General features: G+C 41.4%; 1 protein-coding gene across 1 annotated transcript in view; it reads left to right on the top strand.

Moving 5' to 3' along the window:
- Nucleotides 1-25,787, top strand: part of DCLRE1C (DNA cross-link repair 1C) — a 36,216-nt gene extending 10,429 nt beyond the window's left edge. The window contains exons 3-15 of the mRNA XM_052650943.1: nt 859-943; nt 3,406-3,465; nt 5,161-5,216; nt 6,414-6,515; nt 6,914-6,986; nt 7,132-7,272; nt 7,633-7,734; nt 10,837-10,938; nt 17,344-17,480; nt 18,470-18,524; nt 21,806-21,894; nt 22,401-22,495; nt 24,811-25,787. Coding sequence (XP_052506903.1) covers nt 859-943; nt 3,406-3,465; nt 5,161-5,216; nt 6,414-6,515; nt 6,914-6,986; nt 7,132-7,272; nt 7,633-7,734; nt 10,837-10,938; nt 17,344-17,480; nt 18,470-18,524; nt 21,806-21,894; nt 22,401-22,495; nt 24,811-25,787 — 2,074 coding nt within the window. The remainder of the gene's footprint in view (nt 1-858; nt 944-3,405; nt 3,466-5,160; nt 5,217-6,413; nt 6,516-6,913; nt 6,987-7,131; nt 7,273-7,632; nt 7,735-10,836; nt 10,939-17,343; nt 17,481-18,469; nt 18,525-21,805; nt 21,895-22,400; nt 22,496-24,810) is intronic.
- Nucleotides 25,788-26,000: the final 213 nt, after the last annotated feature.

Here is a 26,000-nt window from a genome sequence, read left to right as displayed (position 1 = left end):
TATATGGATGTGAGAGTTGGACTATAAAGAAAGCTGAGCGCCGAAGAATTGATGCTTTTAAACTGTGGTGTTGGAGAAGACTCTTGAGAGTCCCTTGGACAGCAAGGAGATCCAAACAGTCCATCCTAGGGTAAGTCAGTCCTGAATATTCATTGGAAGGGCTGAAGTTGAAGCTGAAACTCCAATACTTTGGCCACCTGACGTGAAGAAAGACCCTGATCTGAGAAATATTGAAGGCGGGAGGAGAAGGGGATGACAGAGAATGAGATGGTTGGATGGCATCACTGACTCGATGGACATGAGTTTGAGTAAACTCCAGGAGTTGGTGATGGACAGGGAAGCCTGGCATGCTGCAGTCCATGGGGTCGCAAAGAGTCGGACACGACTGAGCAACTGAACTGAACTGAAACTGGCTTGTTGAAGTTTTAAAGTTTGTCATGAAATTGATTTCTGCCAACTAAAAACATAAATGGAATAGATTTATATGAAGTACAAGGCAGATGTCTTCTGTCCCCTTGCACCTTCTGCAGAGGTAGTTTACCCACATTATCTCTCCAGACACAGCTGATCTTGTAAAATGCATGTCTTTAAGATGAGAATGGTGAGGACCAGCCTTTGAGGAGGTCAGCGGGCCCCATCCAATCTGTCCTCTGCTTCTTCTCTGTCGCTTTACACCACCATGGGACTGAAGTGGTTGGACTCTTGGGTGCTGGGAACAATTCTAATACATTTGTGTCAGCACAGTTTCTGATTTATTTGACAACTGACACACATTGAAACATATTTCCTAGTCACCCAGATGGCGGTTCATTTTGAATTGCACTCAAATGACTTTTTTCTTTTGTCTTTTTTCCCCAGCTTGAAGGTTTGCTTATACTGTTCACCTGTTACTAAAGAGTTGTTGTTAACGAGCCCGAAGTACAGATTTTGGGAGAAACGAATTGTAAGTTTTATTTTTTGAATGACACTAATTCTTTTTTTTAAGTGGGAAATATTTTTCGAGGTGTACTGAACAAAATATTGTCGTTATTCAAAGCCCACTTCCTCACACAATGTATTTATCCACAGTAACCACCATGTCGATATTTATCCTTTGCAATTCATTAGTTTAGAAGAAGTTGACATTTTATGGTTGTTCATTTTTCTTTCTTGTCCCCCAATATGTTGACCTAGATGCTTAGTTTTGTCTAATCTCACAAGCTGTCTTGCTGAGTTGCATTTTAATGCTTTAGAATGTAAATTGTTTATTGACAGAATTAATAAACCTTTTATTTAGATCATGGAATAGATTAGGAAAAATAACATAACTTATGGTTTATAATAAGAAAAATAAACATAACATCATTTATAATAAAGAACTGAAATAAAAGTAGAATGGATAATTTTGAATCTGGCCATATAAAATGGATCTCTCCAATAGAAAGTTATAGTAGAGGGGAGAAAAACAAAGCATGGTATGAAAATGTGAAGATGGCAGGCAAGTTTATGTTATAAGAGTAATTGCTCTAAATATAAATGGATTTATGTCAACTTTTGATCAGAAGACAAATTCTTGATTAAGGTTAAAAAAAATAGATCCCCAAGTTTTGGTCTACAAGACATATAGATAACATTAAAGGAAAAGTTCGGGTTGAAGTGGTGGGGGGGAAAGGGAAAAGATATACTGAACAATTAGAAACTAAAAATGCCAGAGTAGCAACTGTTATATCACGCAGAGAGTTGAAGGCAAAAAATATCATTAATTTCAAAGAGTGTGTTTTTACTGTTCAAAGGGACAACCTCTTAAAAGTATCAAGAAGATGCCACTTTGTGGTTGGGAAACTAAGATCCTACAAACTGCAAAGTGCAGCCAAAAAAGAGAAAAGATATCAACATATATGCAACTAACAAAATAGCTTCAGACCAGATATAATAGTCCCTGATCACTCAGTGACTGATCAGAGAAACAACCGACAACGAGAAGGTAGAATTAGGGGTCATTATATGGATTAAACCATCAATAACTGGGGGAGCTAGCAGAGAGTTCTGAACAAGAGTCTGTTTGACGTCTGACTGCTGGCAACTTTCAGCTCCCATGTCCGCCTTTCCCTTCTGCCCTACCTGTGGGCAAACTGATTTTTTAAAAAGTCTACACCTTCCTTGGCACCTACATGGCATTCGAAGATGCAAGCCCAGGCCCACCCTGTAACCACAGTAAAAACCAGGATCACTCACTCCCATTTTCTCAGGCCACACAAGCCACTTTGTCCCTGCCTGGGTTCCACCCTGCCTACCACAGAAAATAAAAAGGAAGATGAATAAAAGTAAAAGCTGGTCTGTAGAGAAATAAACTTCTGCCAAGACTGAAAAAACAAAGATGCATATAAAAATAACAAATGATATAAAGGAAAATAACTTAATGAACAGCAGTGCCTTGTTTTGAAAATTAATATAGTATATTTGATGATTTAGATAGAGTGGATAAATACCTGGAAAAGTAGGAAAATCCCAAATTGAGGCAGGAAAAGGAGGAAAATCCCAAACTGGGGCAAGAAAAGTAGACAACTTGAATAAAGAAGTAGCCATCAAAGACATTAAAGCAGTTTTCAAAGATCTCTTCTTCAAAAAAAGCCCCAGGCCCAGATGGTTTTATCTTGCCTTTTGCCAAGCATTCAAAGAACAAATGATCCCTACTGTAGGAGAGAATAAAAAGATAAGCTGCTCAACCTCACTGTCAAATGGACAATAATAATACATGGGACAAAAAGGCCATTTCTATATGAGCACATGTGAACATCCCAATAGTGAATCTAACAGTATCAAAAAAATAGTACATCCTGAATACTGTGTGTTTAATCCAAAAATGTAAGGTTATTTTCACACCTGAACCTCACTGTAGGTATTATGACATCAGTGGACTAAAAAGAGGAATTATCTTCATTCGTCAACTACTTACTGAATGCTTCTCTGTGCTGGTTGCCATTCTATAACGTGTGTGGATAGCTTCTTGAATCTGTGAATTAGGCCAACACATCACAGACTGATGGCAGACTGTGTTCTGCAGCAGAAAATCTAAATACAAAGAACGTGTGACTACATGTTGTAAAGACTCAAGTTCAATGGGAATGGGAGGGTTGGGGAGGTGATGGGGGGAAATTGAATTCATAGTAGAAATGCTGTGTCTGAGGATGTACAGGTTTGTAAGGCATCCAATATATACGTATTGCCACATCAACCTCAAGAAAGGTGTAATTTTAACTTTATCATGTTTTCAAGCTGTAAAACTGTTTTTATAGTGAAATCAGAAATTGTTCCGAGAGTCTGTCATATCTCTTAGTTCCCTTTCTGTGTTTAGATGGCAAAGGCATATAAAGTCATGAAAGACTGTGTACAATATGATATATACCTGATGTCTTATTTTAATAGGTATCAATTGAAATTGAAACTCCTACCCAGATATCTTTAGTCGATGAAGCATCAGGCGAGGTAACTAAATATTAAATATTGTATTTCTAAAAATTGTTATTTAGCATTAAATGATTATCTTTCTCCTTGATTTTGAATGTTGATTTAGCCAGAAATAAAATTTATAGTAAGTGAATGAGTTTGTAAGGAAAAAAAAAAAGTTTGTGATATATTTGTTTTCTACATCTAAGGGACTGAACATGGCTTCTATCCAATTTTAAGGACAGAATTGCTTCTATTAGTGCCACATGCTAGTTATACGAGTGCCGTAGTAATGGTATGATTACTGTGTAGTATGACTGTCACATGTATTAAGTTTATTATAATGTTAGGTATATAGAACAGTGTTTAATGTTTTTGCAGCAAATTTATGTATATTGTGATTTTTTTTCTGAATCATTTTCTTATTCAAGAAAAAGACATTGTTCAAGTGGATCTCGTTTATTTTTTGGTCCTTAAATTCAGATGCAGGTACTTTTGTGTTGTGCGTTCAATTTTTTTTTTTTTAATAGTAACTAGGATTGCGGACCCACCATTTATGTATACATTTATTTTTATCTCAAATTAAACATCGGGCTGGGAGGTGTTTTCCTGTCTTACAGCAAATACAGTTAACATTTGTTACGTAGCCCAATTAGAACCTGCTTTGTTGACACGTTTAAATCTGAAGAGTGCCTTTGGTGGTGTGGCTGTCATGGGACAGGAACAGGTTTTTCACATGTCCTCCCTGGAGGAGATCAAACACTAAACTACTTTTACAGTAACTGTTCTGAGGGAGAGGGAAGGGATGGCCTGAAACCTTCCTGAAAGCCATCCTGAGCTCCATTAGCTGGCACTTTTGGGAGATGCTCTCAGTCCCTGGCGGCCTGTGTTAGTGAGTGTCTTTCTCAGACTTGGGTAGCAGGCAGCAGGTGGCCCCCAGTGGTCAGAGTCCTGCCGCCCCACTCTGGTCTTTCTGTTTCTTCTCACACACTGAGGCTTGTGTGTTTGTCTCCAGCTCCAACCAGTGGGAGAGCCTGTTTTAAAGGGGCCTGGGGAATGAACAATGTCAAACATAACTGGAGGAGTTACCGTGATGGAGCATAGCCGATTAACAATGTTGTGATGGTTTCAGGTGAACAGCGAAGGGACTCAACCATACATACACATGTATCTATTCTCCCCCAAACTCCCCTCCCACCCAGGCTGCCACATAACATTGAGCAGAGTTCCCTGTGCTATACAGTAGGACCTTGTTGGTTATCCATTTTAAATACAGCATTGTGTCGATGTCCATCCAAACTCCCTAACTATCCCTTCCCTTCCCCCCATTCTTCCCCACTGGTAACCATAAGTTCATTCTTTAAGTCTCTGAGTCTGCTTCTGTTTTGTAAATAAGTTCATTTTTATCATTTCTTTTTAGATCCTGCATGTAAGGGATGTTATATGATATTTCTTCTCTGCCTGACTTCCCTCACTCAGTATGACAATCTCTAGGCCCATCACTTCATTTCTTTCTTCCCAAGAGTGGAAGTGCTGTGTTGCATTGGAACTCTACTTTTAACCATTTGTTTTGTGAATAAGGATTCCACTTGTCTCCAGGATTTGGAGAGTGGGGAAAGGATCAAGATATAGCACGTTCTTGAGAAGTACTTGTGTACCTTCTACTCAGGAGGGCTTTGTGTAGCTGGGTCCTAATGATAACTTCTATTATTATTTATTTTTCTTTCTTTTTAGAAGGAAGAGATTGTTGTGACTCTTTTACCTGCTGGTCATTGCCCAGGATCAGTTATGTAAGGGGGTTCATTTATTTTGCCCATTTATTTTGTGTTGTTATGTAATACATTTGTAGAAATAAACTTGTAGGGTCTAGAAAATAACATGTACCAGGAGATTTGCTTCTTGTGATGGCAATTCCTTTAACCTTCATTTCCAGGGTTAAACTAGGGGGGACTGGGGCACAAGTCAAGTTTGAAATGTGGCTTTCTTACAATGGAAGACTTCAGTAGCAATCTTTCCATGGACTTTGCATTTTCTCATCATATGGATCTTTTTCTCCATGAGCAGGGGTGATCTCTGTATATGGTCGAAGGTGCTGATGCATTTTAGGGGACATCTCTTGCAAACTCAGCGATATCTCCACCATGTTATTTTTTCCCTCTTTGGGAAGACGTAACAGCTGAGGGTTCAGTGTGGTTTAACACTTTGGGAATTACATCAGCACCGTACCACAGTGGCTGTGTTTGGCAGACAACATGGGCTATGGATTTAGTTTATATTTGTATTTAGTATATATTTAGTGGGCTTCCCTGGTAGCTTAGCTGGTAAAGAATTCACCTGCAGGGCTTCCCTGGTGTCTCAGTGGTAAAGAATCTGCCTGCCAGTGCAGGGGACACAGGTTCGATCCCCGGACTGGGAAGATCCCACATGCCGTGGGACAGCTAAGCCCATAAGCCACGACTGCTGAGCCTGTGCTCTGCAACAAGAGACGTCACCTCAGTGAGAAACCCGCAAACTGCAACTAGCAAAAGCCCATGCAGCAAAGAAGACCCAGCACAGACAAAAGCAAATAAATTTAAAAAATTATATATATATATAAAAAGAATTCACCTGCAATGCAGGAGATCCTGGTTTGATTCCTGGGTCGGGAAGATCCCCTGAATAAGGGATAGGCTACCCAATCCAGTATTCTTGGGCTTCCCTGGTGGCTCAGATGGTAAAGAATCTGCCTGCAATGTGAGAGACCTGGGTTCGATCCCTGAGTTGGGAAGATCTCCTGGAGAAGGGAATGGCTACCCACTCCAGTATTCCTGCCTGGAGAATCCCCATGGACAGAGGAGCCTGGAGAGAGCTACAGTCTATGGGGTCGCAAAGAGTCGGACACGACTGAGTGACTAATCACGGCACATATATTTAGTATATGGACTTAGAATAAATGTATTAGAATTTTGTATGAGACTTAGAAGCCACTGAGATCTATTTTTTTCCAGGTTTTTATTTCAGGGCAACAATGGAACTGTCTTGTACACAGGAGACTTCAGATTGGCTAAAGGAGAAGCTGCCAGAATGGAGCTTCTGCACTCTGGGGGCAGGTACTGGGCTTTGTGGAGTTCTGGAACCTAATGACTGCATTGTTTTAAAGGTTTTATTGTTCGTTTCTCCCCACTAAATACCAGCCTTTGTTTCTCTTAGAAATCTAACTGGATTATAATAATATTTATAACAGAAAGGCACATTTTTCCTCTTGAAATGAGGGGATGGTAACATGCCGTGTGTTGATCAAGGTGGTAATTACATGAATTGGTCTAAATTCACTGAACCATATATGCAAGAGCTGTATTATTTCATCATATGGAAATCATTTCCCAACAAAGTTGATACAAGAAAAAATCCAAATGACAGAACAAACTGTAAAATAACTGAAAGTGTAGGCTTCATATTTTATTTCCCGTGAAATGAGTCACACCCCTTGTTTCAATTTTGTTTTCAGAGTGAAAGACATCCAGAGTGTGTACTTAGACACAACTTTCTGCGACCCAAAATACTATCAAATTCCTAGTCGGGTACGTCTCCCTGGAGCACAGCTGTATTTCTTAAGAGGGCGGTTTGGAGAGTAACAGATGGGATGTTAATTGTTCCTGTTGCCGTGGGTATCTGGGAAGCCCAGGCATGGAGCAGTGTTAACTGCCTTTGAACCTTCCTGCCCAGGAGGAGTGTCTGCGTGGAATCATGGAGCTGGTCCGAAACTGGATCTCACGGAGCCCCTACCACGTGGTGTGGCTGAACTGCAAGGCTGCCTATGGTTATGAGTATCTCTTCACCAACCTCAGCGAGGAGTTTGGACTCCAGGTACCTGACGACTCTTTTCTTTTCTGTTGCTCTGAGCTTCCATCCTCCCGCCTCCTCCTCTCCTCCCCTTCCTCATGCCCACTTCCCAGCATCCCCCAGACTGAAAACCGTAACAGATAGACACAGTCTTTAATTAGTTAATTTATTTTTGGTTGTGCTGGGTCTTCGTTGCTGTGTGGCAAGCTGGGGCTACTCTTCATTGCGATGCATGGGCTTCTCATTACAGAGGTTCCTCTTGTTGTGGGGCACAGGCGCTAGGGCATGCAGCCTTCAGTAGTTGTGGCACACAGGCTTAATTGGTCCGTGGCATGTGGGATCTTCCTGGATCAGGGATCAAACACGTGTCTCCTGCTTTGGCAGGTGGATTCTTCACCACTGAGCCACCAGGGAAGCCCTGAACACAGCCTTTGTCATCTTTGTTTGCTTCCTCTTGGGAGAATTGACAGTGGGAAGAGCCCTTTGGTGAGAAGTTCCCTAAAGGATGTATTTTTTTTCAAAATCGCGGGTCATGAAATTTAGTGTTTGTGGCCAGCAATGAGAATACATTTGAACTAGGAAATATCTGAGGGGGTTGCTTACAGTTAAGAGTAATCACTGTCATGTGAAAATTTACGTCAGGAATCAGACAATGCCTATCTGGACCTTCCTTGAGTTAACCACAGGGCTTTGTCCTGCTAAGTCCATTGCTTATCATTAAGTCAAAAATTCCTTTAATAGCCAAGACCCATTGAACATCATAGCTTAGCCTCATCTACCTGAAATGTGCTCCAAACACAGATTAGCCTACAGTTGGACAAAACCGTCCAACACGAAGCCTATCTACAATGAAGTGTTGGGAGTCTTGTGTAACTTACTGAATGCCGATACACACAACCATTCTGGGTTTCACTTACGGCATTCAGTCAGTGTGTGAGTTGTTCACCCTCGCGATTGCGTGCCTGACCAGGGGCTGCAGCTCCGCCTCTGCCCAGTATCCCGAGAAAGCAGTGTGCCACAAATCGCCAGCTTGGGAAAAGATCACAATTCAAAACGTATTTCTTACTGGAGATCATGGTTGAAAGTGTATGGAGAATACTGTCCTAGGGCACTAAGCCCCTTCCCCTTGAAGGAAACGCATCAGGTCAGGCTGGGAGTCAGTATTCACCTGTCCCTTCCGTGGGAGCTGAGCGCTGGGCTTTTGGGAACTCCGGCAGCAAGGTGAGCAGAGTGACTGCTTCTGGCAGTGCCCACGACCCCTGAGAGAAGATGGATTTTTGGTGGTGGCTCTGAACAAAAGAAATGCTGGAACGAGTTGGATGTTTAAATTCTGCTTCATTTGGCATCTTTTATTGATCCTCTGGTTAACAGACTTCTGCCATGAACTTAACACTTATATACAACACAATTTAGTAAAACGGTTTAGTGCTTTTACATTTGAAATTTAAACAATTTCTGCCGCTCTCCATAAGCCTTAGGAAGCCTTACTTTCTAAGTCCTTCTTTCCTTAATTTCTTCCTTCCTTAAGTTTTCCTGTCCAAATATTTTTGGCATAAAGCTCCCAATTCTCCATTTTGGGATAGATTTGCTTTCATTCTGAGATTGTGGTTCCTATGTGTTTTTGGTGTTAAAATGGCCTTTTAAATAAAAATCACAGTAATTATATGTTGTGTGTGTGTGCAAACTTGCGTATTTTAGTCTGCCTTTCCCCCCCTTCATGTCCTTTCTTGGCAAAATATAAAGCTAGCCACCACCTGTCAATCCTGAATTTATTTTGTGAATTTCAGTGGTGTGTGAGATCTATAAGACTGGAAGCTCCAGCTCAGAGGGCTGGCAGGGAGAAACCCCGGGCCTAGGAGGTGCCCAGGGATGGTGGAGAGGAGGCAGGTCCTAGGAAGGTGAGCCTGGAGTGAGCCCTCTCGCAAAGTCTCTTAATCCCTCTGTAGGGAACAGAAACAACTTTAGAGACAAGGGAGTATAGGGACTTGCCTGGCGGTCCAGTGGTTAAGACTCTGCACTCCTGGTGCAGGGGGCACAGGTTCGATCCCTGGTTGAGGAACTAATATCCTACATGCCTGGTGGGAAAAGAGCACACAGAAAAGGGGGGAGAAGAGTGAGGTGTTTTGACAGAAGGATCTGAAAGATGAGATCTGAGGGTTGATTTATAGCAACCTCTTCAAGCACCTTCATTTTTGTGAGGATGAAAATTCCCTGTGTCTCTCTGTACATCTCAGAATTCACCTCTTTTTATCTGCTTAGGCCAGAAAAATCCATCTGTTGTTTCTTCTTGTTAGTCATTAGGAAAACAGGCAGCGAGAGGAATAAGGCTAAGTCAAGGCTTGGATTCTTTCCACACCTGTCTGGGTATTTAATTTCCACATTGATTTAACATTAGTCTAATCTGTTTTGTTATTCAGACTTAAAAATTAGAATGCTTTGGGGAGGGTGCCATTTCATTATCCTTGTATCAATTTAGGTACTTGTTATTTACTCTAAAATACCCAGAAGATTTAAGTAAAACCAACATGTTGGTTTTAACAATTTAAAATGTATTAGCCTTAAAATTCTGAAGGTGGCTGAGCTTTGTTCTGTTTTGCCTTGTTGCGTCTGCCAGAGTCCTCCTTTCACCCAATAAAGAAGAGTGTGGAAAGGGAGGATCTGGGTCTCTGCTTCCTCTTCCTGCTGGCCTCCCCTCCTGCCAGCTGCCAGTATACAGCACATTGTGTGTGTTTTCGTGAGCAAGTGAGTCCTTTTCTGAACATTTTATTTATTTACGTATTTATTGGCCATGCCTCACTGCTTGCAGACTCTTGATTCCCTGACCAGGAATTAAACCTGGGCCCTGGCAGTGAAAGCACCAAGTCCTACCCACTAAACCTGCTAGGGAATTATATAAGCAAGTGACTCGTTTAAAGAAAATTATTAAATTATTTATTTAATTTTTGGTTTAACTGGTTCTTCATTGCTGCTCTCAGGATTTCTCTTTTGCAGTTAAGTAGGGTTACCCTTCGTTGCAGTGCGTGGGCTTCTTATTGCAGTGCCTTCTCTTGTTACAGAGCACAGGCTTTAGGCAGGCTTCAGTAGTTGAAGCCCTTGGGCTCAGTTGTTGTGGCACATGGACTTAGCTGGTCTGCTGGATGTGAGATCTACCTGGAACAGGGATCAAACCCCCTTCCCCTGCATTGGAAGACAGATTCTTATCCACTGTACCACTAGGGAAGTCCAGCAAGTGATTCTTGGTTGTTTTTGTCTGCTATGTACACTGCAAATAAACCCAAAATTTAGAATAAAGCATGATGTAGAACAGATGTACAAGAAATACGAATTGAATGACTTGATGGACAGATCCAATGAAATCCACCAGCCAAGTCACCACACTTTTCACTGCCACCCACAATGGACAGTAACCTTGATTGCAGGGCTTGGGATCTCGATGTCCTGGCAGATACTAACAGGCATTGAGAGAGCTGAAAACTAGGCTTTGAGGAAAAAGAGTTCTTTTCTAACCCCTGCCCAATTTACCCTTGAATACTTTGTTTACAGGAAATACAATTCCAATAACGTGCTTATTTGTGTCGTTTTCCTCAGGTTCACGTGAATAAACTAGACATGTTTCGAAACATGCCTGACATTCTCCACCATCTGACAACAGACCGTCACACTCAGATCCACGCGTGTCGACATCCAAAGGTACGTGGTAAACTCTTACTGTTTGTATGATTCACAGAAACCAGAATTTTAGATTCAGAAGGAACCTCAGAAATCCCATTTTCTAGGCTCTTCAATTTCCAGATCTGAAAAGTGAGGCTGAGATCCCGGTATTAGATCAGGATCATGCAGCGGTACATCACTATATTCCGTTATCATAAACCTAATTAGTAAACAGACACAGATACTTGTAATTTCTAATGAAATATATGTATACAATTGATATATGTTTATCTGTAGTGAATTATGTAACGAACAATTTATTTGTAAGGAAAGTAGTAACATTCAGTTCAGTTCAGTCGCTCAGTCGTGTCCCACTGTTTGCGACCCCATGAATCACAGCACGCCAGGCCTTCCTGTCCATCACCAACTCCCGGAGTTCACTAAGACTTGTGTCCATCGAGTCGGTGATGCCATTCAGCCATCTCATCCTGGGTCGTCCCCTTCTCCTCCTGACCCCAATCCCTCCCAGCATCAAAGTCTTTTCCAATGAGTCAACTCTTCACGTGAGGTGGCCAAAGTACTGGAGTTTCAGCTTTAGCATCATTCCTTCCAAAGAAATCCCAGGGCTGATCTCCTTCAGAATGGACTGGTTGGATCTCCTTGCAGTCCAAGGGACTCTCAAGAGTCTTCTCCAACACCACAGTTCAAAAGCATCAATTCTTCAGCGCTCAGCCTTCTTCACAGTCCAACTCTCACATCCTTACATGACTACTGGAAAAACCATAGCCTTGACTAGATGGACCTTAGTCCGCAAAGTAACGTCTCTGCTTCTGAATATGCTATCTAGGTTGGTCATAACTTTTCTTCCAAGGAGTAAGCCTCTTTTAATTTCATGGCTGCAGTCACCATCTGCAGTGATTTTGGAGCCCCAAAAAATAAAGTCTGACACTGTTTCCACTGTTTTCCCATCTATTTCCCATGAAGTGATGGGACCCATGATCTTTGTTTTCTGAATGTTGAGCTTTAAGACAACTTTTTCACTCTCCTCTTTCACTTTCATCAAGAGGCTTTTTAGTTCTTCACTTTCTGCCATAAGGGTGGTGTCATCTGCATATCTGATGTTATTGATATTTCTCCCCGCAATCTTAATTCCAGCTTGTGTTTCTTTCAGTCCAGCATTTCTCATGATGTATTCTGCATATAAGTTAAATAAGCAGGGTGACAATATACAGCCTTGACGTACTCCTTTTCCTATTTGGAACCAGTCTGTTGTTCCATGTCCAGTTCTAACTGTTGCTTCCTGACCTGCATACAGATTTCTCAAGAGGCAGGTCAGGTAGTCTGGTATTCCCATCTCTTTCAGAATCTTCCACAGTTGATTGTGATCCACACAGTCAAAGGCTTTGGCATAGTCAATAAAGCAGAAATAGATGTTTTTCTGGAAATCTCTTGCTTTTTTCCGTGATCCAGCGGATGTTGGCCATTTGATCTCTGGTTCCTCTGCCTTTTCTAAAACCAGCCAGATCAGGAAGTTCACGGTTCACGTATTGCTGAAGCCTGGCTCGGAGAATTTTGAGCATTACTTTACTAGCATGTGAGATGAGTGCAATTTTGCAGTAGTTTGAGTATTCTTTGGCATTGCCTTTCTTTGGGATTGGAATGAAAACTGACCTTTTCCAGTCCTGTGGCCACTGCTGAGTTTTCCAAATTTGCTGGCATATTGAGTGCAGCACTTTCACAGCATCATCTTTCAGGATTTGAAATAGCTCTGCTGGAATTCGATCACCTCCACTAGCTTTGTTCGTAGTGATGCTTTCTAAGGCCCACTTGACTTCACATTTCCGGATGTCTGGCTCTAGATGAGTGATCACACCATTGTGATTATCCAGGTTGTGAAGATCTTTTTTGTACAGTTCTCCTGTGTATTCTTGCCATATCTTCTTAATATCTTCTGCTTCTGTTAGGTCCATACCATTTCTGTCCTTTATCGAGCCCATCTTTGCATGAAATGTTCCCTTGCTATCTCTAATTTTCTTGAAGAGATCGCTAGTCTTTCCCATTCTGTTCTTTTCCTCTATTTCTTTGCATTGATCACTGAAGAAGGCTTTCTTATCTCTTCTTGCTATTCTTTGGAACTCTGCATTCAGATGCGTAAATCTTTCCTTTTCTCCTTTGCTTTTCACTTCTCTTCTTTTCACAGCTATTTGTAAGGCCTCCCCAGACAGCCATTTTGCTTTTTTGCATTTCTTTTCCATGGGGATGGTCTTGACCCCTGTCTCCTGTACAGTGTCACGAACCTCATTCCATAGTTCATCAGGCACTCTATCAGATCTAGGCCCTTAAATCTATTTCTCATTTCCACTGTATAATCATAAGGGATTTGATTTAGGTCATACCTGAATGGTCTAGCGGTTTTCCCTGCTTTCTTCAATTTAAGTCTGAATTTGGTAATAAGGAGTTCATGATCTGAGCCACAGTCAGCTCCTGGTCTTGTCTTTGTTGACTGTATAGAGCTTCTCCATCTTTTGCTGCAGAGAATATAATCAATCTGATTTCAGTGTTGACCATCTGGTGATGTCCAGGTGTAGAGTCTTCTCTTGTGTTGTTGAAAGAGTGTGTTTGCTATGACCAGTGCATTTTCTTGGCAAAACTCTATTAGTCTTTGCCCTGCTTCATTCCACATTCCAAGGCCAAATTTGCCTGTTACTCCAGGAGTTTCTTGACTTCCTACTTTTGCATTCCAGTCCCCTATAAAGAAAAGGACATCTTTTTTGGGCGTTAGTTCTAAAAGGTCTTGTAGGTCTTCATAGAACCATTCAACTTCAGCTTCTTCAGCATTACTGGTTGGGGCATAGACTTGGATTACTGTGATATTGAATGGTTTGCCTTGGAAACGAACAGAGATCATTCTGTCATTTTTGAGATTGCATCCAAGTACTGCATTTCGGACTCTTCTGTTGACCATGATGGCTACTCCATTTCTTCTGAGGGATTCCTGCCCGTCGTAGTAGATATAATGGTCATCTGAGTTAAATTCACCCATTCCAGTCCATTTTAGTTCGCTGATTCCTAGAATGTCGACGTTCACTCTTGCCATCTCCTGTTTGACCACTTCCAATTTGCCTTGATTCATGGACCTGACATTCCAGGTTCCTATGCACTATTGCTCTTTACAGCATTGGACCTTGCTTCTATCACCAGTCACATCCACAGCTGGGTATTGTTTTTGCTTTGGCTCCATCCCTTCATTCTTTCTGGAGTTATTTCTGCACTGATCTCCAGTAGCATATTGGGCACCTAATGACCTGGGGAGCTCCTCTTTCAGTATCCTACCATTTTGCCTTTTCATACTGTTCATGGAGTTCTCAAGGCAAGAATACTGAAGTGGTTTGCCATTCCCTTCTCCAGTGGACAACATTCTGCCAGCTCTCTCCACCATGACCCGCCCGTCTTGGGTTGCCCTGTGGGCATGGTTTAGTTTCTTTGAGTTAGACAAGGCTGTGGTCCTAGTGTGATTAGAATGACTAGTTTTCTGTGAGTATGGTTTCAGTGTGTCTGCCCTCTGATGCCCTCTTGCAACACCTACCATCTTTCTTGGGTTTCTCTTACCTTGGGCGTGGGGTATCTCTTCACGGCTGCTCCAGCAAAGCACAGCCGCTGCTCCTTACCTTGGATGAGGGGTATCTCTTCCTGCCACCCTTCCTGACCTTCAACATGGGATGGCTCCTCTAGGCCCTCCTGTGCCCGCACAGCCACCACTCCTTGGGCGTGGGGTTGCTCCTCCCGGTCGCCGCCCTGGCCTCGGACGCGGGGTGGTGCCTCTCGGCCACTATTCCATTAGAGCTTATAATTTAAAATTTAACAAAATGTAATCACCATCCATTGTGGTTTACTTTTGAAACTCATGACACATGCACATTTATAAACTATATTTTTTCTCATTTGAAGTAAATATCTAAATATAACTTTGCTTTTTTTTGTTTAAATTTTTTGGCCACACCACATGGTATACAGGATCTTAGTTCCCTGACCTGGGATCAAACCCATGCCCTCTGCATTGGAAGTGTGGTGTCTTAATCACTGGAGCATCAGGGAAGTCCCTTAAATTTGGAAGTAGTTGCGTGTATTGGTGATCCAGTTCCAAATGAATATTTTTACTATCTTTGAAACTCACTGGTAATTGATTTTCTGATGACATCATAGAACTTTCCTCTCATATTAACTGCCAAGGATTCAATTTTGAATTTGGCTTTAACAGTGCCATTTTAATTTATATTGTCATTCTGTGTAACTCAACTACTCATTAGTGACCATCAAATGCAGGGGGTTCGTGTGATCATAATTTTTCTCTAAATTTTTAATCTTGGCATTCAAATGCTGAGTAATTTTTATTTTAGTAAATAGCACATTTATACATTTGGATAATCACTGTAGTAGTAATACTGTGTAACTCCATCAGCCACTTTGCCCTAAAGTAAAGCAAAATTTAAAAAAAGATTGTTATTCATACCATGGAGTATTCTATTTCAAACCACCACAGGAGAGATACGAGCTAAGACATTCTTTTGATGATTGTTCAGCTGCATGTTATAATTTACATCGTAATTTAACTTCATCATTTTGTTTGTGTATGTATATATACACACAAACACAGACACACACCATGCAGTTATTTAATGGATGGATAAAAATAATGTTGATACAAAGTAGAAACTGTTTTGTCCTTTTTCTGTGGGACTTGTTGTCTTTTTCCCAACAATACCCCATAAATGTCTTAATTGGCAAATTTCTTTTTGCTTGGTATAGAAAATGGCAAACCACTCCAGTGTTCTTGTCTGGAAAATTTCATGGTTGGAGGAGCCTGGCGAGCTAGACCATGGGGCTGTAAAGAGTCAGACATGACTGAGCAACTGAGTGCTACACTTTGTATAGTTGATGTACAATATTATATGTTACAGGTATACAATATAGTGATTCAGTTTTTAAAGGTTGCACTCCATTTATAGTTATTATAAAATATTGGCTCTATTCCCCCAGGCTGTACAATATGTCCTTGTAGCTCATTTTATACCTAATAGTTTATACATCTTAATCCTTTACTCCTATCTGTCCCTCCCCCTTCCCTCTCCCCACTGTTAACACTAGTTTGTTCTCTGTGAGTCTGCTTGTTTTTTGTTATATTCATTAGTTTGTTGTATTTTTTAGATTCTACAAATAAGTGATATCATATAGTATTTGTCTTTCTGTCTGACTTATTTCACTTAATACCCTACAAGTCCATGCACGTTGTTGCAAATGGCAAAATTTCATTCTTTTCTTAAGGCACATGATCAGTGTTAGTTAAGGGGATAATGCTCCTGTTTTGTATTATTTTTTTCTTTTCTAACTTTTTATTTTGTATTGGGGTATAACCAATTAACAGCTTTGTGATAGTTTCAGGTGAACTGTGAAGGGACTCAGCCATACATACACATGTATCCATCCTCCCCCAAACTTCCCTCTCATAGCTCATGGTGTATATATGGACCACATCTTGTTGCTTCCACATGTTGGCAATTATAAGTAATGCTGCTGTGATCATTGGGGTGCATATATCTTTTCAAATTAGCGTTCTTGGTTTTTTTTTTTTTCCGGATGTATACCCTGGAGTAGAATCACTGGGTCATATGAACACCTCGTCCCTTCATCTGGATTCCACTGTGTGTTAACACCACCATGCCTTCTTCCTTGCAGCCTCATCTCTCTCTCCTGTGTGTGTGTCACCAGCACGCCACACCCCCTCCACCCCCTGCCAACCCATCTGAGTCATGACACTTCACCCTAAACAAGGACATTCTCCTATATGATCACAGTACAATTCTCACACTCAGGAAATTCAGCATCGATACAACACTGTTGGATGTGATATTGTCCATGTTCAAATATCCAGTTGTCCCATTCGTGTCCTTTATGGCTTGTGGAGGGAGGAGCAAGGCTGTCCAGGATTTAAAGAAATATATATTTATTTATTCGGATGCGCCGGATGTTAGCATGGCATATGACCTCTCAGTTACGGCATGTAGGAGCCAGTTCCCTGACCAGGTATGGAACCTGGGCCCCCTGCATTGGGAGTGTAGAGTATTGGCCACTAGACCACCACAGAAGTCCCCAGGATATTATTTAGAATCATGTGTTGCATTCACTCAGATCTCCTTAGTTTCTTTTGATGTAGATCAAGTAAGTCTCCAGTCTTTTGCTTTTCTTTCATCACAGTGACATTTTTGAAGAGTCCAGGCCAGTTATTTTGTGGAATGTTCTTCACTTTGGACTTACCTGTTTCCTCATGTCTGTCTGTCTATTATCTATGTCTGAAAATTCATCTATGTTTGTTTTTGAGACCCTGCCTACAGACAGACTTGTTGAAAATGTTAAAACTGATTTTCTGTATTTTTACAATGTTTTTAGGCAGAGGAATATTTTCAGTGGAATAAGTTACCATGTGGCATTACTTCCAAAAATAAAATTCCACTCCACACAATCAGCATTAAGCCATCTACCATGTGGTTTGGAGAAAGAACCAGAAAAACCAACATCATTGTGAGGTAAGCAAGCAGTGTCTCTGGAGAGAAACCTTGTTGTTCAGTCACTAAGTCACTTCTGACTCTTTGTGACCCCATGGACTGCAGAACACCAGACTTCCCTGTCCTTCACCATCTCCCAGAGCTTGCTCAAACTCATGTCCATTGAGTTGATGATGCCATCCAACCATTTTATCCTCTGTTGCTCCCTTCTCCTCCTGCCTTCAATCTTTCCTAGCCTCAATGTCTCAGTGAGTTGCCTCTTCATATCAGGTGGCCAAAGGATTGGAGCTTTAGCTTCAGCATGAGTCCTTCCAATGAATATTCAGGACTGATCTCCTGTAGGATTGACTGGTTTGAACTCCTTGCAGTCCAAGTGACTCTCAAGAGTCTTCTCCAGCACCACAATTCGAAGGCATCAATTAAATCAATGGTTTAAGTGCAGTCTAGCCTAAACCCACTCCAGTATTCTTGCCTGGAGAATCCCAGGGACAGAGGAGCCTAGTGGGCTGCCGTCTGTGGGGACACACAGAGTCGGACACGACTGAAGCGACTTAGCAGCAGCAGCAGCCTAAGCCCAAGAAGAGGATCCATTACAGTTGTGGAAAATAACCTCTGAAATTTGAACTCTGTTTGAACTAAAGAAATGCTGCTTCCAAACCTATCTATTGGCCAGTATCTTTCAGAGTCTATCTGCATTAGACAGACAAGAGGGTTAGAGCTGAGGTGTCTTGCTTGGCGGGGAGTCATGAATGGATGTTGTAGGAAGTAGAGCCCTTGGTGGAGTAGAGGAGCCCCACACTGACCATTATGTTTTAGCAGATTTCCTTGATGTTCGCTATTCAGAATGTCTACAAACATTTTTATTTCTGGAAAGGGCTCCCCCTGTGCCAGGAAGAAATTACTGATGGTAGGATGATTTCGCACTGCAGTAGCCTACATGAAAAGACTTGACGTTTAGAACTTAGTTTTGATCAAGTGACCTTTAATTTTGTGTTTGCATCTCCCACCAGGACTGGAGAGAGTTCCTACAGAGCTTGCTTTTCTTTTCATTCCTCCTACAGTGAGGTAAGAGGATCCCATAGGCTCAGAACCTTGGCAGCCTTCGTGGCTTCTGGGGGCATCTCTTTTTCTACTGCTCAAGGTGGGCTGTGGCTTTTCCTAAAGAAATGTGGGGAAGACATCTCAGTGGATGAGGTATGTCACTAAGTCTAAAGGAAATTGCTGATCATCACCATTTTCAACCGAAACATTAAAGAAAACATACGATTAAGGTTTTCTCTCTGCCTTGCTTTCTAAATTTATTTGAAATACCCCACTCCAATTCTGTTTACTTGTCATAAAAGCATCGTAAATCTTACACAGCACATGGAACTATATTCACTGTCTTGTGATGACCTATAATGGAAAAGAATCTGAAGCTGTATACCTGAAGTGAATACAATACTATAAATCAGCTATAGTTTAATAAATAAAAGTTAAAGGCTAACAGACAAAAAAAAGTGTCCCTAATGAAGTCATAGTTAAGGTAAAATACTCCATTATACAACACAAGGAATATAGTCAGTACAAGTGGAGTATAACCTTTTAAAATAATGAATCACTACATTGTATACCTATGACACATAATACTGTACATAAACTATACTTCAATAAAAAATTGAAAAAAAATCTTAAATCTTCTTTGAAGGAGTGCTTCAATAAAAAGACTGAAAAAATATCTTAAATCTTATTTGAAGGAGCACTGCAGATAAAACCTCATGATATGCTGCCTTGTACTGGCCAGATTCTTGGCCCCTTCTGGATTTTGATTGTACTGAAAGCCATTTACAAAATGGTCCTCAATATTCAGAAGTGTGGAAGAACAAAGCTGATTGGGGTATACACTCTGTCCTTAGTAGGGATCAGTTGAAGAGGACTTAATATGGTTATGTGAGGATACTTTTTATATAAGATTTGAACAGTTCCAGTTAATGACATTCTTTAAAAAAAAAAAATTATTGAAGTATAGTTAGTTTACAATGTTGTTAGTTTCTAATGTATAGCAAATTCACTAGTGTATAGTGATTCAGTTATTTGTATGTATGTATGTGTGTGTGTATACATTTTTTCAGATTCTTCTCCCTTATAGGTTATTACAAAATACCGGATACAGTTCCCTGTGCTATACAGCAAGTCCTTGTTTATCTATTTTATACATAATTCTGTGTATCTGTTAATTCCAAATTCATAATTTATACCTCTGCCGCCCCCTTTCCTCTTCGGTAACCATAGGTTTGTTTTCTATGTCCTTTCTTCCCCCGCCCCAAGTGTTATTCTCATTATTCGTGGATTCCTTATTACAAACCCACCTGCTCACTGACACTTGTATGAACCCTTACATCAGTGTGCATGGTGCTCTTTGGTCCTTTGCACACATGTACACCCGGGAAGCAAAGGACTGGACTCGCCTGACACGCACATTCCCGACTCAGGTCGCACATGGTGGCCTCCTGCCTTCATGTTTCAGCTCACAGACTGTAAACAAGTGTCCTTTTCACTATTTGCTGCTGCCATTTTCCACATTTTTGTGCTTTTGGGGTGATTTTGTTGTTTGAAAGAGCCCCCAGGTGTAATGCTGAAGTGCTGGCAAGTGTTCCTAGCGCAAGGAGGCTGCAGTGTGCCTTATAGAGGAGGTGCCTGTTTGATTTTTGTTCAGTTGTGAGTTACAGAGCCACTGGCCGTGAGTTTACTGTTCATGGACCAACAGTATATATTATGTAAGATATCTTTAAAGAGAAACTCACATAAAGCAAGATTGTGTATTTGATTGGTTGACAAAGTGCTGTGACTAGAGGCTCACGAGAACCCTGTAGTTATTCCACCAGGAACAGCGGTCCACTGTTTGCAGTGACTTTATGGACAAGCAGGAGAGTGTACTGGGTGTCTGTCTCCCTAAACTGTTTCTGGTGTGTAGGTCTGACCTTCCTTTCTTCATTCTTATTCCCTTCAAAAGCCTCGGATTTCTACCAGCCTCAACTTTGGATTGATTATACAAAATCATATAGGTTGTGGGCAGGTAACAATGGTTTTTCATTGCATGCCTGCTCCAAAGTGCAAATGAAATTGTTTATGAAAAGTAGCCAAAGGAGGCAATGGCTCCCCACTCCAGTACTCTTGCCTGGAAAATCCCATGGACGGAGGGGCCTGGTGGGCTACAGTACATGGGGTCGCTAGGAGTCGGACATGACTGAGCGACTTCACTTTCACTCTCATGTATTGGAGAAGGAAATGGCAACCCACTCCAGTGTTCTTGCCTGGAGAATCCCAGGGATGGGGGAGCCTGGTGGGCTGCCATCTATGGGGTCGCACAGAGTCGGACACGACTGAAGTGACTTAGCAGCAGCAGCAGCCAAAGAATGGATTTTTGTCTTTCCCCTAGGCTTAATTAAGGTTCCTGTTTTGTTTTAATCCAGTTATTAATAATTGCTGAGTTCCCTACCTCTTGTGGTGCTTTACTTGAAAAAGTTGGGTGCTAATACTCAGTCTCCCTATGTACAGAAAGAAATAAAAATCTTTGCATTGCCATGACCAACTCCTAATAGTTTTATTGAATATTTAACCATGTGCTAGGTACCAGGCTAAGCACTTCACACGTATCATGTCATTTATACGCTTAGATGAATCGAAGAGACATGAGGTAACTTGACTGAGATCACAAGCTCACCAAGATCTAGTAAGTGACAAAGCACAAGCCTGTCTGGGTTGTTAAGATGTTTTGAGGAATGGTGAAAGTTCTTGTTTAGCATTCCGAGCTTTGCAGAGGGTATTCATGACATGACATGTTTGCATGTCATTGTCCTCGTTTAGAATAAATCCTGAGAACAAATTAGGCAATCTCAAAGGTGTAGTTCCTCTTGGTGTATTGCTAACAATTACACATCAGAGGAAAGGAATGCAGTTTGAAGACCTTGTTTCCTTGTGCATATTAAATACCCAGCTAAATCCCAACTTCCTGGAAGGAGAGGTATTTACTATGGGTGAGTGACCTAATGGATCACTATGGGTAAGGAAATTAATGTCGTATGAAGGACAGAATCTCTGAATCCCAGTCATTAGTTAAACTCACACCTTACTGGCAACCAGAATCACTGCTTCCCAGGCCCCACTGCAGCTCGGTGTTAGGGGATCTTTGGGGATAGGGCCTGCACCTTGTGCATCTCTTCTTGAAAGGTCCTGGACATGCCTCAAGTCCAGCCGATGTTGGGAGGTCTCTTGAGAGACCTCAGCTTCTCCTCGCTTTGCTCTTCTTTAACACCCAGGGTTTTCATGGGAGAGATAATTGATGCATTTTGTTTTCCTTCTTCCAGATTAAAGATTTCTTGAGCTACATCTGTCCTGTGAATGTCTATCCAAATGTCATCCCGTTGGGCACAACTATGGATAAAGTTAAAGAAATGTGAGTGGGCTACCTGTGGCATTTATGTTGTTGAATGGGATGGACCTAGAGAATAGTCTTGGGCTGAAAGTGGGAGCAAGGATGTGAAACAGGCTGGTTAGGGGCACATCGGCTTTCTTCAACCAAGTGTATTCTACATAATCCTAAAGGCTTCTGGCAATCTGGCAGAAGGGAGCTGCTGTGATACTGAAATTCCCTGAATGCCAGAAGGTGTTCCTCTATTAGTTACTAGTTAGTAGGCTAAGGACCTGCTTTTCTGCAGTGCAAGAACAAAGAGAAAAGTTTTGCTCTCCCCAGTCCTACAGCTAGATGAGGTCTACTAGGTTGTTCAAATGCTTGTATTTACCACTTTGTTACAGGAAAGTGATTTTTGATTATTAAACATTGCTTTTCTGCTTTTAATAGTAGCGGCTTCCCCCGCCATAGTCAGATTTTCATAACCTCTATAACACTTACATTCCAGCAGCTTTTCCAACAGGAAAAATAAAATCCTCATATTATTTCAGCTTAAAGCCTTTATGCCGATCTTCCCAAAGTACTGAGCCCAAGTACAAACCTCTTGGAAAACTGAAGAGAGCTAGAACAATCCACCTAGACTCAGGTAGGAAGAATGACTCTGACGTCATGGATATGGGTTTCCCTGCAAGGCTGCTTTTCAGGGTGCTATGGTCTGGGGAAAGCTGTCTTTGTGGTGTCTTCTGAAGTATAAAAACTTAACTGTTGATGAAGTTCAATTTATCTAATTCCTTTTATAGCTTTTGCTTTTGGTGTCATATCTAAGAAAAACTATTGCTTAATCCAAGATCATGAGGATTTACTATCATATTTTATAATTTCTGGGTCAATTTTGACTTTTCCTTATTATAGGTTTTATTTTCTCACCTTTCTACACACCTATTGGATGCCGTTAACTACATAATGGTATATTTGATCTTTGTCATTGTACATTTATTTTGAACTTTCCCATTTTATAAATATTGTGATGAACATTACATGTTAAAGTCTATTTCACAGCTCTCATTATTGGGTTAAATTGAATTGTAGATATTACAGTATTTATATTGTCGTAGCATAGAATAATATGAAAATAAACTTCTAATAGCATAGAAATTTTACTTTTTTTCAGACACATACAGGTGAGTTAATGTGAAAATGTTCTGACAGATTATTTTTAGAGTTGAAACATACCATGATACTGTTATAGTCACTGATTCAGAAGAACATGAAGCTGTCCAGCTTTAGAGGTGATACAAACACATTCCACAGAAAGGTAACTTTGGCACATTGTGAAGGAGCTATAACAAATGTATTAATCCCTGGCTTAAAATGAAGCCGTAACTTGGACATTAGGATGACTACAGATACAGCAGCTAGACATCTTAAGTCACCGTAAGTCCTTTAGAAGATGAGAAGATAAACAGTTGGTTGTTTGAACAATTGTCAGTTGTAACAGAACCCTGGACTTTAAGAGCTGGGTTTCCTCCCTTAATCGGCCTTTCTGGTTTCTTGACCTTCGCGTTGTCACATATCTTCTCCAGGCCTGTCTCCTCAGTGGTAAGATGGGAAGCTTGATGATGGTTCCTATACCTCCCTTCCCCGTTAAAGCAGCTTTAAAAAATGTAGTTTTAAGCTATACCCTTTGTCACTGGGGAAATACTTAACTTATAATTACCTGCTTCTTAAGACCAGCTTCACCACTAGAATAGTAAGTTACCCTATCCAGTAAGCAGTCTCATGAGCATTCCATTTCATTCTTCAAGCTCAGGTACCATCAGAGGGCAGGAAAATATTTGTTTCCCCTTCCCTAATTCCATGCCATGTCATTTTAACTTATGTAAAGTTCATTATGTAAGATTTCCTCATTTTCAGGATGTACGTGGACAGGGTTCACTTCAGGCCAGTGCAGCATGCTTGAGACAGTAACGTGACACCAGACGTGGCTTACTCGGTATTTTGGTTAAAGTCTCCTGTTCCCCCCACCCCCTCCACGTCTCTCATGGCCTTGTGCACTTGGCACAGGCTGCATGGCAACGAGCAGACACTGGGTGCTACTCACGGTCCTGGGGGCTGCTGCGATGGCAGGATCAAGGTGCTGGCAGGTCTGGGTCTTGGTGGGGGCCCACTTCCTGGGTTGTACCACCTTCTCACTGTGCACACACAGGGCCTTTCCTTTGTGCATGGGCCTGGAGGAAGTGAGAAATCTGCTTCCTCTCCTCACAAAGACATTAATCCCATTGTATGTGTCACCTCCCCTTCCCGACCATAAGCTAATTATCCTCTAAAGGTCCCACCTCCAAACACCATTGTGGAGTTAGAAATAAAGAATTTTGAAAGGACCACAGACATTTAGCCTGTAACATGCATGAATTATTAACAGATATCAAAAAATGTTCATAGAAGGAAAACTTAAAAAAATTGTCTTTTTATTAAATCAGCCAATGCACTGAACATCTACTGGCTGCAGAGCACAAAGAGTCTGCAAATCTCTCTCCTAGTGTAGACGGTGTCAAAGCTGAAATGATGTAAAGAATCAGCTGTAGAACTTAATAAATTATTTGGTCCTACTTTCAGGGACTGAGTAGGTCTGAAATGAAACGTAGAAAGCTATTTTATTTAAAAAGCTCTCCAGGTAAGAACCACTGATTAAGACTCTGTGGTCTTATTTGGGGAGTGCAGGTCTCTAGTCTCAACTCACTGCCTGGCTTTATGACAAGCTGAAGGCTGGTAGTCAGGTCAGATTGTTCAGAATAATAAGCGGCCTTTTAACTTCTCCAGGAAGAAGAGTGAATTCCCATTATTTGCAGTTCTGTGAACTTAAAAATGCAGCTAAGTGCTGTAAATTGGATTTTTAATTAAAAGCATGAATTGGTTCCTCTGCATTCTGTCACCTACACACGTGTTCTGTTTGTCTCACAGAGGAGGACGATGACGATGGTCTCTTTGATGATCTTCTGCCGGCACCTTTAAGGCACAAGGTTCCAAACCAGAAGACTCTTCACCCTGAGGCATTTCCCACGCCTACTGTATCACAAAACCAGCCTGAGAAATGGAGAGAAAGCACAGGATGCTTCAAAGCAGAGAGTATGCCAACGGTCCTTTGGGCAAACTTTATAGATTGCGAGGAATCCAACAGTGAAAGTGAAGAATCAGAAATCCTAGGATCAGCTCAGGGAGACATGGGTCCTGTCTTCCAGCCCCAGCAGAGGGCCGATGGGGAAGTACCGCAGTGGGAGGTGTTCTTTAAAAGAGATGCCGAAGGCACAGACGACTGTTTGGAAAACCTCCCGTCTTCCACAGAGGCGGGGGGCTCCCAGTCCCCTAAGCTTTTCAGCGATTCTGATGGGGAGTCAACGCACATTTCTTCCCAGGCCTCCTCTCAGTCAACACACATATCAGAACAAGGAAGTCAAGGCTGGGACAGCCAATCGGACACTGTTTTGTTATCTTCCCAGGACAGAAACAGTGGGGATGTTACCTCTTTGAACAAAGGGGTCTATAGGCCAGGAATCAAAGAGAATATTCCTGCCCCTCAGCCAGAACAAAATGTACTTTGCCTAAAGGACACTTATTTGGATTTCAGAAGCAGAGATCAGGATGTAAATATACTTCCTAGTGCTGGAGAAACCACCACTCTAAGCAGTGGGAAACAGATGCTTCAGGAGAAAAGGCCATTGACTCTTAGCAGCAGTGCGGATTCACAAAGCTCCTCTGATTTTGAAATTCCCTGCACTCCAGAAGCTGAGCTTCCTAAACAAGAACATTTACAGTATTTATATGAGAAGTTGGCAACAGGGGAGAGTATAGTAGTTGAAAAAAGAAAAGGCTTACTTCATTCTAGAGCAACCACTAAAAAATCTATACTAACAGATACCAGTCAAAATCATAATAGATAAAAATGGAATACTTAGAAATGATCCTATTACCTAAAAGGTAGCAGTAAAGAGGAAATGGATGACCGAAAAACAGAACAGAAAACATGACATAGGAGAACTAAATCCAAACTTATCAACTGTTTTCCAGTCACTGACTTGTGTGTGACTCTCTGCGACCCTGTGGACTGCAGCACCCCATGCTTCCCTGTCCTTCACTACCTCCCAGAGTTTGCT

The sequence above is a fragment of the Budorcas taxicolor genome, chromosome 13 (assembly GCF_023091745.1).
Source record: "Budorcas taxicolor isolate Tak-1 chromosome 13, Takin1.1, whole genome shotgun sequence".
In the NCBI taxonomy this organism is placed as follows: Eukaryota; Metazoa; Chordata; class Mammalia; order Artiodactyla; family Bovidae; genus Budorcas; species Budorcas taxicolor.
Note: the sequence above shows the minus strand (reverse complement) of the source record. Positions and strands in the feature narration are given on the sequence as shown.